The 20,350-nt window shown below is 44.5% G+C and overlaps 1 protein-coding gene across 3 annotated transcripts; it reads right to left on the reverse strand.

Moving 5' to 3' along the window:
- Positions 1 to 4: 4 nt before the first annotated feature.
- Positions 5 to 15,864, reverse strand: LOC106606086 (steroid 21-hydroxylase). 3 transcript variants are annotated; one of them, XM_014202188.3, is made up of 12 exons: positions 15,674 to 15,863; positions 14,814 to 15,005; positions 14,574 to 14,663; positions 13,749 to 13,903; positions 12,751 to 12,846; positions 7,582 to 7,692; positions 7,331 to 7,417; positions 7,079 to 7,174; positions 6,217 to 6,330; positions 1,889 to 2,055; positions 650 to 753; positions 5 to 436 (listed from the first exon to the last, which is right to left on the reverse strand). In XM_014202188.3, exons 1-12 carry the CDS (start codon positions 15,804 to 15,806, stop codon positions 189 to 191), a joined length of 1,593 nt encoding a protein of 530 aa, XP_014057663.3. In that variant the 5' UTR covers positions 15,807 to 15,863; the 3' UTR covers positions 5 to 188. The 3 variants fall into 3 exon arrangements, with proteins under 3 accessions (XP_014057663.3, XP_082831909.1, XP_082831910.1); XM_082975783.1 differs by having other exon boundaries at positions 13,695 to 13,903; XM_082975784.1 differs by lacking the exon at positions 14,814 to 15,005 and having other exon boundaries at positions 13,695 to 13,903; positions 15,674 to 15,864.
- Positions 15,865 to 20,350: the final 4,486 nt, after the last annotated feature.

Here is a 20,350-nt window from a genome sequence, read left to right on the forward strand (position 1 = left end):
ATCCTTCGTTGTTAAAAGAGGAAGTATTTATTAGAAATGGAAAATATTATTCTATACATTCCAATTCCTTCACCATTACTGCACAATACTATACAATATATGCCTTCTCTCACAGGGATACTTCCTCTAGAGCCTAATGATTGATACAAATATAATGTGATCACTGTACATGAACAAACTCGGAGAGGTCAAGGCCCTGGTCTGGGCCGTGCTATGACTGTGTAGGCCTTGGCTTTGAGTACCACACTGGCTACTCCTGTCAGGTCTGGCAGAGAGGCCCGGCTTTCAGCAGGTACGAACTGGAAATCACGCAACAAGTAGGCGGTGAACAGAAACAATTCCATTTTGGCCACGGCCTCCCCCAAACACAGCCGAGCGCCCCCTCCGAAAGGCAGGAGAGCACGCGTGGAGGCCCCCCCACCCTCCAGGAACCGCTCTGAAAGAGAGAGGATCTACTGTTAGTTGCTGCTGGAACTATGTTGCTGAGCCAAGTGAAAGGAATGCTAGCCTGCATCCCAAATGGTACCCTATTCCCTATATAGTGCACTACTTTTAACCTGAAACTTATGTGCCCAGATCAATAGTAATTCACTATATAGGGAATAGGATGCCATTCGGAACATTACCAGTACACTCAATAGCCCAGCACCTGGTTTGAAGGCATAGGGATCCGTCCACACTGCAGGGTCATGATGCGCCCCAAACAAATTGGGGATGATGACAGTGTTCTTAGGGATGAAGTAGCCTGCAATACTGAACACATATGGAATAGACACAGAGTTATACATAGCACATACATTGAGTATAGCAAACATTAGGAACACCTTCCTAATATTGAGTTGTACCCCGCTCCCTCAGAACAGCATCAGTTCATTGGGACATGGACTACAAGGTGTCCAAAGCATTCCACAGGGATGCTGGCCCATGTTGACTCCAATGTTTCCCACAGTTGTGTCAAGTTGGCTGGACGTCCTTTGAGTGGTGGACGATTCTTGATACACACAGGAAATTGTTGAGCGTGAAAAACCCAGCAGCGTTGCAGTTCTTGACACAAACTGATGCGCCTGGCACCTACTACCATACCCCGTTCAAAGGCAATGAAATATTTTGTCTTGCCCATTCACCCTCTGAATGGCAGACACACACAATCCATGTCCCAATTGTCTCAAGGATTAAAAATCCTTCTTTAACCTGTCTCCTCCCCTTCATCTACACTGACTGAAGTGGATTTAACAAGTGACATCAATAAAGGATCATAGCTTTCACCTGGATTCACCTGGTCAGTCTGTGTCGTGGAAAGAGCAGGTATTCTTAATGTTTTGTATACTCAGTGTATAAACATGCATTAGTACAGTATGATGAGGTATTACATTTAGGTAGAAAAACGGCATAGAAGAGAAGTTGGCAAGGCAAATGTACTGTACAAAGCAGAGTAACAGCATCAAAACATAAGCTCCCATAGGATGGTGAAAGTTAAGCTGTATAGTACTTTCCCACCGTGCATTTATTGAGATGCTGTGTAGAGTAATCTTATACAGTAATGATATACACTAAAGATATACAGTGATGATGTACAGTGATGATATACAGTGATGATATACAGTAAAGATACAGTAAAGATATACAGTGATGATATACAGTAAAGATATACAGTAAAGATATACAGTAAAGATATACAGTACTACAGTAAGTATATCTCAGAGGAGACTGGTGGGAGGGGTTATAGGAGGACAGGCTCATTGTAATGGCTGGAATGGATTTGATGGAACGGAGTCAAACACATCAAATAAATGGAAACCACATGTTTGACTCTGTTCCTTTTATTCCATTTTAGCCCGTCCTCCTATAGCTCCTCCCACCAGCCTCCTCTGGTATATCTTCCATTCACCTGCTGTCTCTGATGGCTCTGTGAGGCACGGCTAGCGGAGCCACAGGTCTGAGTCTGAGCACCTCACTGATCACAGCACACAGCACTGGCAGCCTGTGTCTGTCACTGTACTGAGGGTAGCGCCCGTCCAGCACCGAACACAACTCATCATACACTCTGTACTGCACCTGGGGGGGGAGGAGGAGGAGGAGGAAGGGAGGGAGAGAGAACCAGGGTCAGCACACTATCAAATTATGTTTTTTTGACATCATTGTAAGCCTGCCACACATACACTATATGATACATTTAAGAATGAGTGTGAGTTTTTGTCACAACCTGGCTCGTAGGAAGTGACAAAGAGCTTTTATAGGACCAGGGCACAAATAATAGTAATCAATAATTTTGCTCTTTATTTAACCATCTTACAAATAAAACCTTAATCTAAAATTGTGAATAACTCACCACAGGTTAATGAGAAGGGTGTGCTTGAAAGGATGCACATAAATGCAATATTGGGATGTATTGGAGAAAGTCTCAGTCTTAAATCATTTTCCACACAGTCTGTGCCTGTATTTAGTTTTCATGCTAGTGAGGGCTGAGAATCCACTCTCACATAGGTACGTGGTTGCAAAGGGCATCAGTGTCTTAACGGCGCGATTTGGATACTCAGGATACTCTGAGCGCAGCCCAATCCAGAAATCTGGCAGTGGCTTCTGATTAAATTCCATTTTCACAGAACCGCTTGTTGTAATTTCGATGAGGCTCTCTTGTTCAGATATCAGTAAGTGAACTGGAGGCAGGGCATGAAAGGGATAACGAATCCAGTTGTTTGTGTCATCCGTTTCGGGAAAGTATCTGCGTAATTGCGCACCCAGCTCACTCACATTTGACATTGTTCGTAAACTTGAGTTAATTTTCACACAAAAAATCATACAATGATGGAAAGACCTGTGTGTTGTCCTTGTTAATGCAGACAGAGAAGAGCTCCAACTTCTTAATCATAGCCTCAATGTTGTCCCACACACTGATTATAGTTGTGGAGAGTCCCTGTAATCCCAGATTCAGATCATTCAGGTGAGAAAAAAACATCACCCAGATAGGCCAGTCGTGTGAGAAACTCATCAGACAAGTGAAAATTATGGTCACTAAAGAAAAATTTAAGCTCGTCTCGCAATTCCAAAAAAACATGTCAATACATTGCCCCTTCATAACCAGCGCACTTCTGTATGTTGTAAAAGCGTTACATGGTCGCTGCCCATATCATTGCATAGTGCAGAAAATACATGTGAGTTCAGGGACCTTGCTTTAACAAAGTTAACCATTTTCACTGTAGTGTCCAAAACGTCTTTCAAGCTGTCAGGCATTCCCTTGGCAGCAAGAGCCTCGCGGTGGATGCTGCAGTGTACCCAAGCAACTGCTTGCACGCATGTTACCACTCCACTATGTCTCCCGGTCATGGCTTTTGCACCATCAGTACAGATACCAACATGAGTAGCAGCTACATTACGGACCGTTAGTGGAATTCCCGCGAGAGAATAACAGTTAATGTGATTGCATGTTAATTATTTGACTAGGCTACCTGTATTTGACATTGTGTTGTTATTTCGCTGAACACTAGATGGTTTAATTTTTCTTGGGGCAGTGAAACGAGGCAACTCAGGTGAGGAAAAAAACCTTACCCAAATGTATAGCCCCGTTGGACTGTTTGAAAATGTGAAGCAGAAAACATTTTAAAAAGTGTGAATCACATTTTTATTTGACGTACTCCAGACGACATTGCGCGTACCCCTGGTGGTAGTATAGTGTATCTAGTTCTGTAGTGTAGTGTAGCGTATAGAGTTCTGTAGTGTATAGAGTTCTGTAGCGTATAGAGTTCTGTAGCGTATAGAGTTCTGTAGTGTATAGAGTTCTGTAGTGTAGCGTAGCGTATAGAGTTCTGTAGCGTATAGAGTTCTGTAGCGTATAGAGTTCTGTAGTGTATAGAGTTCTGTAGTGTAGCGTAGCGTATAGAGTTCTGTAGCGTATAGAGTTCTGTAGTGTAGCGTATAGAGTTCTGTAGTGTATAGAGTTCTGTAGTGTAGCGTATAGAGTTCTGTAGTGTATAGAGTTCTGTAGCGTATAGAGATCTGTAGTGTATAGAGTTCTGTAGTGTAGCGTATAGAGTTCTGTAGTGTATAGAGTTCTGTAGTGTAGCGTATAGAGTTCTGTAGTGTATAGAGTTCTGTAGCGTATAGAGTTCTGTAGTGTATAGAGTTCTGTAGCGTATAGAGTTCTGTAGTGTATAGAGTTCTGTAGTGTAGCGTATAGAGTTCTGTAGTGTATAGAGTTCTGTAGTGTAGCGTATAGAGTTCTGTAGTGTATAGAGTTCTGTAGCGTAGCGTATAGAGTTCTGTAGCGTATAGAGTTCTGTAGTGTATAGAGTTCTGTAGCGTATAGAGTTCTGTAGTGTATAGAGTTCTGTAGTGTATAGAGTTCTGTAGTGTAGCGTATAGAGTTCTGTAGCGTATAGAGTTCTGTAGCGTATAGAATTCTGTAGCGTATAGAGTTCTGTAGTGTAGCGTAGCGTATAGAGTTCTGTAGCGTATAGAGTTCTGTAGCGTATAGAGTTCTGTAGCGTATAGAGTTCTGTAGTGTAGCGTATAGAGTTCTGTAGTGTATAGAGTTCTGTAGTGTAGCGTAGCGTATAGAGTTCTGTAGTGTAGCGTATAGAGTTCTGTAGTGTATAGAGTTCTGTAGTGTAGCGTAGCAAATAGAGTTCTGTAGTGTATAGAGTTCTGTAGTGTAGCGTAGCGTATAGAGTTCTGTAGTGTAGCGTAGTGTATAGAGTTCTGTAGCGTAGCGTAGCGTATAGAGTTCTGTAGTGTAGCGTATAGAGTTCTGTAGTGTATAGAGTTCTGTAGTGTAGCGTAGCAAATAGAGTTCTGTAGTGTATAGAGTTCTGTAGTGTAGCGTAGCGTATAGACTTCTGTAGTGTAGCGTAGTGTATAGAGTTCTGTAGTGTAGCGTAGCGTATAGAGTTCTGTAGTGTAGCGTATAGAGTTCTGTAGTGTATAGAGTTCTGTAGCGTATAGAGTTCTGTAGTGTATAGAGTTCTGTAGTGTAGCGTAGCAAATAGAGTTCTGTAGCTTATAGAGTTCTGTAGCGTATAGAGTTCTGTAGTGTAGCGTATAGAGTTCTGTAGTGTATAGAGTTCTGTAGTGTAGCGTATAGAGTTCTGTAGTGTAGCGTAGCGTATAGAGTTCTGTAGCGTATAGAGTTCTGTAGTGTAGCGTATAGAGTTCTGTAGTGTATAGAGTTCTGTAGCGTATAGAGTTCTGTAGTGTATAGAGTTCTGTAGTGTAGCGTATAGAGTTCTGTAGCTTATAGAGTTCTGTAGTGTATAGAGTTCTGTAGTGTAGCGTAGCGTATAGAGTTCTGTAGTGTAGCGTAGGGTATAGAGTTCTGTAGTGTATAGAGTTCTGTAGTGTAGCGTATAGAGTTCTGTAGTGTATAGAGTTCTGTAGTGTAGCGTATAGAGTTCTGTAGCGTATAGAGTTCTGTAGTGTAGCGTAGCGTATAGAGTTCTGTAGCGTATAGAGTTCTGTAGCGTATAGAGTTCTGTAGCGTATAGAGTTCTGTAGTGTATAGAGTTCTGTAGTGTAGCGTAGCGTATAGAGTTCTGTAGTGTAGCGTAGTGTATAGAGTTCTGTAGCGTATAGAGTTCTGTAGTGTATAGAGTTCTGTAGTGTAGCGTAGCGTATAGAGTTCTGTAGTGTAGCGTATAGAGTTCTGTAGTGTATAGAGTTCTTTAGTGTAGCGTAGCAAATAGAGTTCTGTAGTGTATAGAGTTCTGTAGTGTAGCGTAGCGTATAGAGTTCTGTAGTGTAGCGTATAGAGTTCTGTAGTGTATAGAGTTCTGTAGTGTAGCGTAGCGTATATAGTTCTGTAGTGTAGCGTAGCGTATAAAGTTCTGTAGTGTATAGAGTTCTGTAGTGTAGCGTAGCGTATACATTTACATTTAAGTCATTTAGCAGACGCTGTTATCCAGAGCGATTTACAAATTGGTGCATTCACCTTATGATATCCAGTGGAACAACCACTTTACAATAGTGCATCTAAATCTAGAGTTCTGTAGTGTAGCGTAGCGTAGCGTATAGAGTTCTGTAGTGTAGCGTATAGAGTTCTGTAGTGTAGCGTATAGAGTTCTGTAGTGTAGCGTAGCGTATAGAGTTCTGTAGTGTAGCGTATAGAGTTCTGTAGTGTAGCGTAGCGTATAGAGTTATGTAGTGTAGCGTGTTCTGTAGCGTAGCGTATAGAGTTCTGTAGCGTATAGAGTTCTGTAGCGTAGCGTATAGAGTTCTGTAGTGTACCTCAGGCCTGTGCAGTAGGAAGGCCACAGTCCAGCTGAGCCAGGCAGCTGTTGTCTCCGTTCCCCCGATCAGAAGGTCCACAGTGGCCATGTGGACGTGAGTGTCTGTCAGGACCTGTGAATGGACCATGTCCTTACTACAGACCATAACCATGGGTGTGACCCAAATGGTGCTCTATTCTCTATATATTGCACTGCTTTTAACCAGGGCCATGGTCAAAAGTAGTGCACTAGGGAATAGGGTGCCATTTCAGATGCGCAATATAACACTTACTATTACATATTTATAGCAAGTAGTAGGCTTATATTGTAAGCATTTGCTATGTGATTTTGATTGATTACCATGATAAAACACAGCCTGGTCTCATAGACTAGACCTAACATAGTAAACGTTAATCTGGAAAACTCAAATTAGTATGATATGTTACGTTTGGTGTGGTTACATAAGAAAGTTACTTAACACGAACGTCTAGCAACCCAAGGGTTGCGTGTTTGAATCTCGTCACGGATAACTTTTATCTAATTAGCAACTTTGCAACTACTTACTACTTTTTAGATGCTTTGCAACTACTTAGCATGTTAGCTAACCCTTCCCCTAACCAAAACTTTAACCCTTTAACCTAACTCCAAAACATAACCTTTCTAACGTTAGCCTTAGCCACCTAGCTAACGTTAGCCACAACAAATTAGAATTCGCAACATAGCATACTTTTTGCAAATTGCAAACATATTGTACAAATTTCTATTAATACATACTATACAAAACGTAACCTATAAAATTAATTGTAGTGTCCCAGATTCACTTTACTATCTTACGTCTACATCTGAGTTCAGGTTGTAAACCATGATAAGCCAGAACCTACCACACCCTGTGTTGTGTCCTGGGGCTTCCCATGGCCGTTGAGGAGAGCGCCTGTGATGGCAATGGCGTCCTCAGATGTTTTGCTCGGTGCCTGCATCTGTGGCAGCAATTCAGTTCATATATTCCATATGCTACCAATGTACCCATATTACATTACAGATGCTTTTTTAAAACTTTGACATGATTGTCTTTGTGATTGCTGCTGGCTACTTGAACATACGTTTGAAAAAGAAGCTACAGTATTCACACCAACCCTGTACTCATCCAGATGTGTTTTGATGATTTCATCTCTCCTGGCCACCTCTTTCAGAAGACGGGAGAACGGAGGATTGGGCAATTTCTTAGACAAATGGGAACAGATCAATATAATTACATAATAGAATCACATATTCCCACTTATGTTTGCACCGTTTTAGACATTTTTAATTTGTGTATCAGAGTAGCTGTCTGTGCATGCAGTTTCCCTATCAGATAGTGTAGTATGAGTGTATAAACTTGACCAACCCTGAGCAGTGGGAAGGAGTCCAGAGCAGAGATCCAGGGAGAGCCCCATAGAGACACGATCTCATTAAGACAGCCATGCAGTCTCTGCAGCTCTGCAGAACTCTTCTCATACTGAAAGACACCGACAAATAGACAAAGGTTACAAACACAGACAAATGAATCAGTACATTACAGGAAGTCCCACTTATACCATTTACCGTTTGATACTACTGTATGTAAAGCGTCTTTGGCTCCTTGAAAAGTTATTACATTTTTTATTTTTGTATTATCATTATCATAATAATATTAATAATAATTATTATCAGTATCATAATAATTATTATTATTATCATTATTATTATCATTATTATTCTTATTATCATAATTACTATTATCATTATCCTTAGTATTATCATAATTATTATCAGTATTATTCTTATTTACATCACACACAGTAGTACAGTAGATGCTTTGCCAAATGTGGCATAACCCTTTTCCACCTTCTATAACATGACTTTACATTATTGATAAAGCACCAATACGTTTTTCTTTTATAAAGGATTGATAAACCCTTTCAGGTTGTTGTTAGATTAAACTGGGATATAATTAGATATTACTTCAACACTGAAACAATGTACTATTACATAACCCACTGGGCACAGACATCAGTTCAACGTTAAGTTTTGATTTACATTTGTTTGAGTTGTCAACTAACGTGAATTCAACGGGAAATCAACAAAAAATGTCACCAATGGTGATGGATTTAATGGATAATGGATTTAGGTTAAAAGTTGGGTAAAATAATAAATAAATCCCTTACGTTGATGAGTTTTTGCAAATCCAATTAGTTTTCCACGTTGATTCAACTTCATCACATAGGTTTTTTTGTGTTGAAATGACTTGGAAACAATGTTGATTCAACCAGTTTTTGCCCAGTGGGAAGTTTATTGGATCAAAATGTGTTGTTGGTCAATTTGATGTCATTCGTTGCGTAAAGTTGCACAACCTTAACAGTAAACTAACCATGCATGGCTATCACTGTAAGCACACCACCCACATACCCAAAACACACGGACGACTGTGTGATCATGCTCTCCACAGCCGATGTGAGTAAGACCTTTTAACAGGTCAACATTCACAAGGCCGCAGGGCCAGACGGATTACCAGGACGTGTACTCCGAGCATGCGCTGACCAACTGGCAAGTGCCTTCACTGACATTTTCAACCTCTCCCTGTCTGAGTCTGTAATACCAACATGTTTCAAGCAGACCACCATAGTCTCTGTGCCTAAAAACACTAAGGTAATCTACCTAAATGACTACCGACCCGTAGCACTCACATCTGTAGCCATGAAGTGCTTTGAAAGGCAGGTCACGGCTCACATCAACACCATTATCCCAAAAACCCTTGATCCACTCCAATTTGCATACTGCCCCAACAGATCCACAGATGATGCAATCTCTATTGCACTCCACACTGCCCTTTCGCACCTGGACAAAAGGAACACCTATGTGAGAATGCTATTCATTGACTACAGTTCAGCTTTCAACACCATAGTGCCCTCAAAGCTCATCACTACGCTAAGGACCCTGGGACTAAACACCTCCCTCTGCAACTGGATTCTGGACTTCCTGACGGGCCACCCCCATGTGGTAAGGGTAGGTAACAACACATCCGTCACACTGATCCTCAACACGGGGGCCCCTCAGCGGTGCGTGCTCAGTCCCCTCCTGTACTCCCTGTTCACTCGTGACTGCACGGCCAGGCACGACTCCAACACCATCATTAAGTTTGCTGATGACACAACAGTGGTAGGCCTGATCACCAACAACAACGAGACAGCCTATAGGGAGGAGGTCAGAGACCTGGCCGTGTGGTGCAAGGACAACAACCTCTCCCTCAACGTGATCAAGACAAAGGAGATAATTGTGGACAATTTTTTAACTTTTTTATTTCACCTTCATTTAACCAGGTAGGCTAGTTGAGAACAAGTTCTCATTTACAACTGCGACCTGGCCAAGATAAAGCAAAGCAGTGTGACACAGACAACAACACAGAGTTACACGGAGTAAACAATAAACAAGCCAATAACACAATAAACAAGTTAATGGCACAGTAGAAAAAAAGAAAGTCTATATACAGTGTGTGCAAAAGGCATGAGGTAGGCAATAAATAGGCCATAGGAGCGAATAATTACAATTTAGCAGATTAACCCTGGAGGGATAAATGAGCATATGATGATGTGCAAGTAGAGATACTGGTGTGCAAAAGAGCAGAAAAGTAAATGAAATAAAAACAGTATGGGTATGAGGTAGGTAGATTGGGTGGGAAATTTACAGATGGACTGTGTACAGCAGCAGCGATCGGTTAGCTGCTCAGGTAGCTGATGTTTAAAGTTGGTGAGGGAAATAAAAGTCTCCAACTTCAGTGATTTTTGCAATTCGTTCCAGTCACTGGCAGCAGAGAACTGGAAGGAAAGGCGGCCAAATGAGGTGTTGGCTTTGGAGGTGATCAGTGAGATATACCTGCTGGAACGTGTGCTACGGGTGGGTGTTGTTATCGTGACCAGTGAACTGAGAGAAGGCGGAGCTTTACCTAGCATAGACTTATAGATGACCTGGAGCCAGTGGGTCTGGCGACGAATATGTAGCGAGGGCCAGCCGACTAGAGCATACAGGTTGCAGTGGTGGGTGGTATAAGGTGATTTGGTAACAAAACAGATGGCACTGTGATAGACTGCATCCAGTTTGCTGAGTAGAGTATTGGAAGCTATTTTGTAGATGACATCGCCGAAGTCGAGGATCGGTAGGGTAGTCAGTTTTACTAGGGTAAGTTTGGCGGTGTGGGTGAAGGAGGCTTTGTTGCGAAATAGAAAGCCGATTCTAGATTTGATTTTGGATTGGAGATGTTTAATATGAGTCTGGAAGGAGAGTTTACAGTCTAACCAGACGCCTAGGTATTTATAGTCGTTCACATATTCTAGGTTGGAACTGTCCAGGGTGGTGATGCTAGTCGGGCGGGCGGGTGCGGGCAGCGAACGGTTGAAAAGCATGCATTTGGTTTTACTAGCGTTTAACAGCAGTTGGAGGCCACGGAAGGAGTGTTGTATGGCATTGAAGCTCGTTTGGAGGTTAGTTAGCACAGTGTCCAAGGAAGGGCCAGAAGTATACAGAATGGTGTCGTCTGCGTAGAGGGGAATCAGGGAATCGCCCGCTGCAAGAGCGACATCATTGATATATACCGAGAAAAGAGTCGGCCCGAGAATTGAACCCTGTGGTACCCCCATAGAGACTGCCAGAGGTCCGGACAACATGCCCTCCGATTTGACACACTGAACGGGGGGACTATTCGATGCTATTGCAGTCAGCCACAAAATGTTTTTGTGCTGGTCAAGGGCAGTCAGGTCTGAAGTGAACCAAGGGCTATATCTGTTCTTAGGAAATTACTTTTAAAGAATGACCAGGCATCCTTGACTGACAGGATGAGGTTAGTATCCTTCCAGGATACCCGGGCCAGGTCGATTAGAAAGGCCTGCTCGCAGAAGTGTTTTAGGGAGCATTTGACAGTGATGAGGGGTGGTCGTTTGACCGCGGATACAGGCAATGAGGCGGTGATTACTGAGATCCTGATTGAAAACAGCGGAGGTGTATTTGGAGGGCAAGTTGGTCAGGATAATGTATATGAGGGTGCCCATGTTTACGGATTTAGGGTTGTACCTGGTGGGTTCCTTGATGATTTGTGTGAGATTGAGGGCATCTAGCTTAGATTGTAGGACTGCCGGGGTGTTACGCATATCCCAGTTTAGGTCACCTAACAGAACGAACTCTGAGGCTAGCTGGGGGGCGATCTATTCACAAATGGTGTTCAGGGCACAGCTGGGAGCGTAGGGGGGTCGCTAGCAGGCGGCAACAGTGAGAGACTTATTTCTGGAGAGATTAATTTTTAAAATTAGAAGTTTGAACTGTTTGGGTATAGACCTGGAAAGTATGACAGAACTTTGCAGGCTATCTCTGCAGTAGATTGCAACTCCTCCCCCTTTGGCAGTTCTATCTTGACGGAAAAAGTTGTAGTTTGGTATGGAAATCTCAGATTTTTTGGTGGCCTTCCTAAGCCAGGATTCATACACGGCAAGGACATCAGGGTTGGCGGAGTGTGCTAAAGTAGTGAGTAAAACAAACTTAGGGAGGAGTTTTCTGATGTTGACATGCATGAAACCAAGGCTTTTCGATCACAGAAGTCAACAAATGAGAGTGCCTGGGGACACGCAGGGCCTGGGTTTAGCCTCCACATCACCCAAGGAACAGAGGAGGAGTAGGATGAGGGTACGGCTAAAGGATATCAAAACTGGTTGCCTAGAGCGTTGGGGACAAAGAATAAAAGGAGCAGATTTCTGGTCGTGTAGAATAGATTCAGGGCATAATGTGCAGACAGGGGTATGGTGGGGTGCGGGTACAGCGGAGGTAAGCCCAGGCACTGAGTGATGATAAGAGAGGTTGTATATCTGGACATGCTGGTTATAATGGGTGAGGTCACCGCATGTGTGGGAGGTGGGACAAAGGAGGTATCAGAGGTATGATGAGTGGAACTAGGGGCCACATTGTAAACTAAAACAATGATAACTAACCTAAACAACAGTATACAAGGCATATTGACATTTGAGAGAGACATACAGCGAGGCATAAAGTAATCACAGGTGTTGATTGGGAGAGCTAGCTAGACAACAACGGGTGAGACAACAGGTTTGTTTTTCCAACTGTGATATATAACTGTGCTTATCGTGTCTCTGCTTTTAGATACCTTACCCACGCAGTGGTTGATAAAATACATGACTATATTTCCGTCATGGTTATCCCTTGGCCAAACCTGGTGTCTCTCTTCATTCTAATTCTGGTTATGTCCCAAATAACACCCTATTCCCTATATAGTGCACTACATTTTCACCAAAGTCCAAGTAGTGCACTATATAGGGAATAGGGTGCCACTCCTGGTGTATAAACTGAACAGACTCAGAGCACTGACAGATACCTGGCTTCAAATAGTGTTGGTTTTCTTCCAAATACTTGATTGAGCCTGCCTGGAGCAGCCAGATCAAATGTGTGTGGTTTCTATTTTTGGGACTTTTCCATTGGTTCCATTGTGCCAGGCAAGCGCAGACAACAAATACTATTTGAACCCAGGTGTGATCCTCACCTCTTTCCCAAAGGCCAGTGTGGTGATGACGTTACTGGCTGCTACAGTGAAATCCCCAGAGAGGTCCGCAGCTCTGCCATTATAGTCCAGTAGCACCTGATGGATCACAGGTCACATATTCAGATAGAAACTCCCTCACTGTAAACTAAATATCGATTGCCTCAATTTAAGAAGATGAGTTACCCCGCTGACTTGTAACTTCAACTTTTATTTTGCTGTAACTTTTTCAATTTGAAACAACTACATCGTCTTTACACAGGGCCACAAACAAGAAGTGCAACAAGTGATACGTCATTAAGTTGTGGTTGGCATGTTGCTGAGGTTGTGTTGCATTGTGTAATCTCCAGTTCAGTCAGTCAGTGTACTGGTACATGCTGGTTTACATTCCTTCTCAGAACACAGTGGATTTGTTCCATTCTGCTGTTCCCTCCCTTGGTACATAAAGTGTTCTGTGTTCCGCGCAACGGATCGAAATACCTGCACGTTGGTGTATGCTCCAGTATAGTTCATTACAATGTTTTGACCCCCAGAAAGGTCGAAGGTCTTCGTGGAGTAAACATTGCAATAAACTATACAGGAGCATACAACCATATAATTACATACAGAACTCTAGAATGCTGAAGCTGAGAGAATATTTTTGTGTGGGTGGATACTTCACAAAAAGGAAATCTTTATTTCTAACAATTATGAAAGATTTTAGTTCTGGTTTAACCCAGATTAGGATCCTAGCAACATGACAAACAATCATCCATCTTGGTCAGGGAAGCTTTCCTTGGGAAACTGATCAAATGTGTTAAAATGTTGTGTAAAATAATGAATTTGTACATGTACAGGTCATTCTGAAAGTATTCAGACCCTTTCTCTTTTTCCACATTTTGTTACATTACAGCCTTAATCTAAAATGGATTGAATAAATAAAAATCTTATCAATCTACACACAGTACCCCATAATGAGAAAGTGAAAACAGGTTTAGAACTGTCATGTGTTTCATCTCTACTTGTCTCAGCTGGAGGGCCTGTTTCTGGATGACCCCGTGGAGCGACTGCTGGGTGCAGCGCTGCAGTGCATTATGGGCCAGACGGCGATGGGCCCTCCACTCCTCACTGTAGTCCCCCAGAGAGATGGAGCGGCCTCCCCCTGACACCACGTCTCCTGGGAGACAGAGAGAGAGAGGGAGAGGGAGGGAGGGAGGGAGAGAGGTAGAGGGAGGGAGGGAGGGAGGGGTAGAGAGAGGGAGGGAGGGGTAGAGGGAGGGGGGGATGTAGGGAGGGAGAGGTAGAGGGAGGGAGGGAGGGAGGGGGGAGGGAGAGAGGTAGAGGGAGGGAGGGAGGGGTAGAGAGAGGGAGGGAGGGGTAGAGGGAGGGGGGGATGTAGGGAGGGAGGGGGGGGAGGGAGGGAGGGAGAGGTAGAGGGAGGGGTAGGGAGGGAGGGAGGGGTAGAGACAGAGAGGGGTACAGGGAGGGAGGGAGGGAGGGGTAGAGGGAGGGGAGAGGGAGGGAGGGGTAGAGAGGGAGGGGTAGGGAGGGAGGGGTAGAGAGAAACAGAGAGACAGGTAGAGAGAGGGAGAGGGAGGGAGAGAGAGGGAGGGAGGGGTAGAGAGAAACAGAGACAGGGAGGGAGAGAGAGAGAGAAGGAGAGAGAGGGAGGTAGGTAGGGTGAGATGGAGGGAGCGATGAGGAAGGGTGGGGTGAAATGGAGGGCGGAGAAAGAGAGTGAGGTGAAGGGTAAATCATTTGAATCAAAAGCACTGTTGGCTTAGAGTAACAGAAGTGAGTGATGGTTGCTGGGAATACTGGGGTGGTTCTAGTAACAGGTTCTTTACCGGTGTAAGAATGTGGTCTCCCAGCAAAGTCAGACCATTTCTTCACCAAGGCTTCTCTGATGATGTCACCACTGTTTAATACCACCATGGCTGCAGCAAACACAAAATACAGACTCAAGACAAACTTACTGTAATACTGAAACCATTCACATACTGAGGATATCACATGTATAAACAACTATTCTAACTGTCTTGAAACAGAGTTAACTTGAGTCACTTGGTTGGGAGTGACTTCATTACTGGTGTTGCCACACTTGAGGCGGTAGATGTTGCCATAGCGACGTGCCAGGGAGGTCAGGTGACTGGGCAGGTGGTCGTGTGCCAGCTCCAGCATGTTGCCCAGCAGAGGGAGAGAGAGAGGGCCAGGGAGAGAGGGAGAGAGAGAACAGGGAAAGAACTGATAGAAAGAGTGCAGAAGTCTAGACCCAACAGCTTGGGATGGAGGAGGTGGATAACATACAGTAGGTACACAAAGGAAAAGTTGGTTGTCATTATCTTCATAATGTTACTGTTGACCATTGCTAATCAAGTGAAGCCATATGGAAAATGACTTGTCCTTTGACCATTTACATTGAGATTTACATAAGGCCTATTCATAGCCTCTAATCGAACGATAAGCAGAGTTCCAGGTAAAGCAGCTTTTGATATAGATTGTTGAACAGACTGTCATAGATTGTCCTAGACCCTTGAAGGGCCAATCAACAGTTGCTACATCCATGATATGTATGATATTAAGGATATGTACCCATTGATTCTTAAAGAATATAACTTATAAATGCCTTAATGAGCTTAGTTCCACTGTCGTTCCCCATCAGAACCCAAAATATGACTTTTTTTTACCCCGACGTTTGTAAACAAAGTAAATGTCAACAAACACTGTAGAGCGTCAAAACATGGTTACAACTATCATGTTGATATCATGGATAGCTCTGTCTATGAATTTGAGAGAGATTACATTTCTCCAGCCACATCTCTCAGCTTTTAAACGAAACCGTGGTGGGAAGAGGGCTTTGTCTGTGTTTCAACAGCTAATTGGCCCTTTGCCTGTAGGACGTAGACTGTACAGTACATAAAGGAAGAAAGAGCATTGTATTGATTACCTGCTGACTGACATCCACTGGGTTCTCCCTGTGTAACTTTGTCTCCTTTTCCAGGGAGGTAGATCAGCAGGATCCATAACAATGTAAGCATGACCACAGCACCCACAATCACCACTGACACATACACTGTCATTATGCAGGCTTTAAGTCTCACTCTCCTTGTCCCCCAAACATCACCTTTCACTCTGCTCTTCCCTTTTATACAGGACTCCTCACAGACCCTGCATGTGCCACCCCTCTTCAGTGTTGGCATGGTCCTGCTCAAGGATGGGTAAATATTGTCTTGTCTTGACCCTCTGGATAACCAACTATTATTTCAATGTATTTATATGGTGGAAAAAAACAACAGCTGAGAAATGGTACTACGACGACTGATATCCTTGGGTATCTCACTAACATGTTGACCTGACACACCAAAGCACTGAAGGTCTTTGGCTTCTTCTCATGGTGCAACTGGGTGGAAATATGGCTCCAAGTTGGAGGACGATTGAAGTCCTTTGGTCAGCCGAGGTTAGGTGGTACCAGGGTCTTTCTGAAGGACATGTGATTTTAAAGAGGAGGATGTTTACTTTGCTGGAGAGACTCAGATAGGAACAGAGGTGGAACCTATACAGTCTGAGTTCACATAGACGGAAGTCAAAAGATGGGACCAAAGTATCACATTGCAAAATATTAATAGGAATCATTATTAAAGGCAATTTGAAAATAAATGTTTTCAGCTGAGTTTTGAGAATGATCTGCACAATCCTCTCTCTTCCCTCCCCTCTCTCATAACCCTATCCTGTCCTCTCTCTTCCCTCCCTTCTCTCTTCCCTCGCCTCTCTCATAACCCTATCCTGTCCTCTCTCTTCCCTCCCTTCTCTCTTCCCTCCCCTCTCTCATAACCCTATCCTGTCCTCTCTCTTCCCTCCCTTCTCTCTTCCCTGTCCTCTCTCATAACTCTATCCTGTCCTCTCTCTTCCCTCCCCTCTCTCATAACCCTATCCTGTCCTCTCTTTTCCCTCCCCTCTCTCATAACTCTATCCTGTCCTCTCTTTTCCCTCCCCCCTCTCATAACTATCCTGTCCTCTCTCTTCCCTCCCCCTCTCATAACTCTATCCTGTCCTCTCTCTTCCCTGTCCTCTCTCATAACTCTATCCTGTCCTCTCTCTTCCCTTCCCCCTCTCATAACTCTATCCTGTCCTCTCTCATAACTCTATCCTGTCCTCTCTCTTCCCTCCCCTCTCTCATAACTCTATCCTGTCCTCTCTCTTCCCTGTCCTCTCTCATAACTCTATCCTGTCCTCTCTCTTCCCTTCCCCCTCTCATAACTCTATCCTGTCCTCTCTCATAACTCTATCCTGTCCTCTCTCTTCCCTCCCCTCTCTCATAACTCTATCCTGTCCTCTCTCTTCCCTGTCCTCTCTCATAACTCTATCCTGTCCTCTCTCTTCCCTTCCCCCTCTCATAACTCTTCCCTTCCCCTCTCTCATAACTCTATCCTGTCCTCTCTCTTCCCTTCCCCCTCTCATAACTCTATCCTGTCCTCTCTCATAACTCTATCCTGTCCTCTCTCTTCCCTCCCCTCTCTCATAACTCTATCCTGTCCTCTCTCTTCCCTGTCCTCTCTCATAACTCTATCCTGTCCTCTCTCATAACTCTATCCTGTCCTCTCTCTTCCCTTCCCCCTCTCATAACTCTATCCTGTCCTCTCTCTTCCCTCCCCTCTCATAACTCTATCCTGTCCTCTCTCATAACTTTATACTGTCCTCTCCCTTCCCTTCCCCCTCTCATAACTCTATCCTGTCCTCTCTCTTCCCTCCCCTCTCTCATAACTCTATCCTGTCCTCTCCCTTCCCTTCCCCCTCTCATAACTCTATCCTGTCCTCTCCCTTCCCTGTCCTCTCTCATAACTCTATCCTGTCCTCTCTCTTCCCTCCCCTCTCATAACTCTATCCTGTCCTCTCTCTTCCCTCCCCTCTCATAACTCTATCATGTCCTCTCTCATAACTCTATCCTGTCCTCTCTCTTCCCTTCCCCTCTCATAACTCTATCCTGTCCTCTCTCTTCCCTGTCCTCTCTCATAACTCTATCCTGTCCTCTCTCTTCCCTGTCCTCTCTCATAACTCTATCCTGTCCTCTCTCTTCCCTTCCCCCTCTCATAACTCTATCCTGTCCTCTCTCATAACTCTATCCTGTCCTCTCCTTCCCTCCCCCTCTCATAACTCTATCCTGTCCTCTCTCATAACTCTATCCTGTCCTCTCTCTTCCCTCCCCTCTCTCATAACTCTATCCTGTCCTCTCCTTCCCTCCCCTCTCATAACTCTATCCTGTCCTCTCTCATAACTCTATCCTTCCCCTCTCTCATAACTCTATCCTGTCCTCTCTCTTCCCTCCCCTCTCATAACTCTATCCTGTCCTCTCTCATAACTCTATCCTGTCCTCTCTCTCCCTGTCCTCTCTCATAACTCTATCCTGTCCTCTCTCTTCTAACTCTATCCTGTCCTCTCTCTTCCCTCCCCTCTCATAACTCTATCCTGTCCTCTCTCATAACTTTATACTGTCCTCTCCCTTCCCTCCCCCTCTCATAACTCTATCCTGTCCTCTCTCTTCCCTCCCCTCTCTCATAACTCTATCCTGTCCTCTCTCTTCCCTCCCCTCTCTCATAACTCTATCCTGTCCTCTCTCTTCCCTTCCCCCTCTCATAACTCTATCCTGTCCTCTCTCTTCCCTCCTCCTCTCTCATAACTCTATCCTGTCCTCTCTTCCCTGTCCTCTCTCATAACTCTATCCTGTCCTCTCTCATAACTCTATCCTGTCCTCTCTCTTCCCTCCCCTCTCTCATAACTCTATCCTGTCCTCTCTCATAACTCTATCCTGTCCTCTCTCTTCCCTGTCCTCTCTCATAACTCTATCCTGTCCTCTCTCTTCCCTCCCCTCTCTCATAACTCTATCCTGTCCTCTCTCTTCCCTGTCCTCTCTCATAACTCTATCCTGTCCTCTCTCTTCCCTGTCCTCTCTCATAACTCTATCCTGTCCTCTCTCTCCCTCCCCTCTCATAACTCTATCCTGTCCTCTCTCTTCCCTGTCCTCTCTCATAACTCTATCCTGTCCTCTCTCTTCCCTGCCCTCTCTCATAACTCTATCCTGTCCTCTCTCTTCCCTGTCCTCTCTCATAACTCTATCCTGTCCTCTCTCTTCCCTGTCCTCTCTCATAACTCTATCCTGTCCTCTCTCATAACTCTATCCTGTCCTCTCTCATAACTCTATCCTGTCCTCTCTCTTCCCTGTCCTCTCTCATAACTCTATCCTGTCCTCTCTCATAACTCTATCCTGTCCTCTCTCTTCCCTGTCCTCTCTCATAACTCTATCCTGTCCTCTCTCTTCCCTGTCCTCTCTCATAACTCTATCCTGTCCTCTCTCATAACTCTATCCTGTCCTCTCTCATAACTCTATCCTGTCCTCTCTCATAACTCTATCCTGTCCTCTCTCTTCCCTGTCCTCTCTCATAACTCTATCCTGTCCTCTCTCATAACTCTATCCTGTCCTCTATCTACCCTGTCCTCTCTCATAACTCTATCCTGTCCTCTCTCATAACTCTATCCTGTCCTCTCTCTTCCCTGTCCTCTCTCATAACTCTATCCTGTCCTCTCTCTTCCCTGTCCTCTCTCATAACTCTATCCTGTCCTCTCTCTTCCCTGTCCTCTCTCATAACTCTATCCTGTCCTCTCTCTTCCCTGTCCTCTCTCATAACTCTATCCTGTCCTCTCTCATAACTCTATCCTGTCCTCTCTCATAACTCTATCCTGTCCTCTCTCATAACTCTATCCTGTCCTCTCTCTTCCCTGTCCTCTCTCATAACTCTATCCTGTCCTCTCTCTTCCCTGTCCTCTCTCATAACTCTATCCTGTCCTCTCTCATCTCTATCTCTTCCTGTCCTCTCTCATAACTCTATCCTGTCCTCCTCTCTCCCTGCCCCCTCTCATAACTCTATCCTGTCCTCTCTCTTCCCTGTCCTCTCTCATAACTCTATCCTGTCCTCTCTCTTCCCTGTCCTCTCTCATAACTCTATCCTGTCCTCTCTCTTCCCTGTCCTCTCTCATAACTCTATCCTGTCCTCTCTCTTCCCTTCCCCCTCTCATAACCCTATCCTGTCCTCTCTCTTCCCTGTCCTCTCTCATAACTCTATCCTGTCCTCTCTTTTCCCTCCCCCCTCTCATAACCCTATCCTGTCCTCTCTCTTCCCTGTCCTCTCTCATAACCCTATCCTGTCCTCTCTCTTCCCTGTCCTCTCTCATAACTCTATCCTGTCCTCTCTCATAACTCTATCCTGTCCTCTCTCATAACTCTATCCTGTCCTCTCTCATAACTCTATCCTGTCCTCTCTCTTCCCTGTCCTCTCTCATAACTCTATCCTGTCCTCTGTCTTCCCTCCTCCCTCTCATAACTCTATCCTGTCCTCTCTCTTCCCTGTCCTCTCTCATAACTTTATACTGTCCTCTCTCTTCCCTTCCCCCTCTCATAACTCTATCCTGTCCTCTCTCTTCCCTCCCCCTCTCATAACTCTATCCTGTCCTCTGTCTTCCCTCCTCCCTCTCATAACTCTATCCTGTCCTCTCTCTTCCCTCCCTTCTCTCATAACCCTATCCTGTCCTCTCTCTTCCCTCCCCTCTCTCATAACCCTATCCTGTCCTCTCT

Source organism: Salmo salar, chromosome 05, assembly GCF_965601325.2.
Source record: "Salmo salar chromosome 05, fSalSal1, whole genome shotgun sequence".
Lineage (NCBI taxonomy): Eukaryota > Metazoa > Chordata > Actinopteri > Salmoniformes > Salmonidae > Salmo > Salmo salar.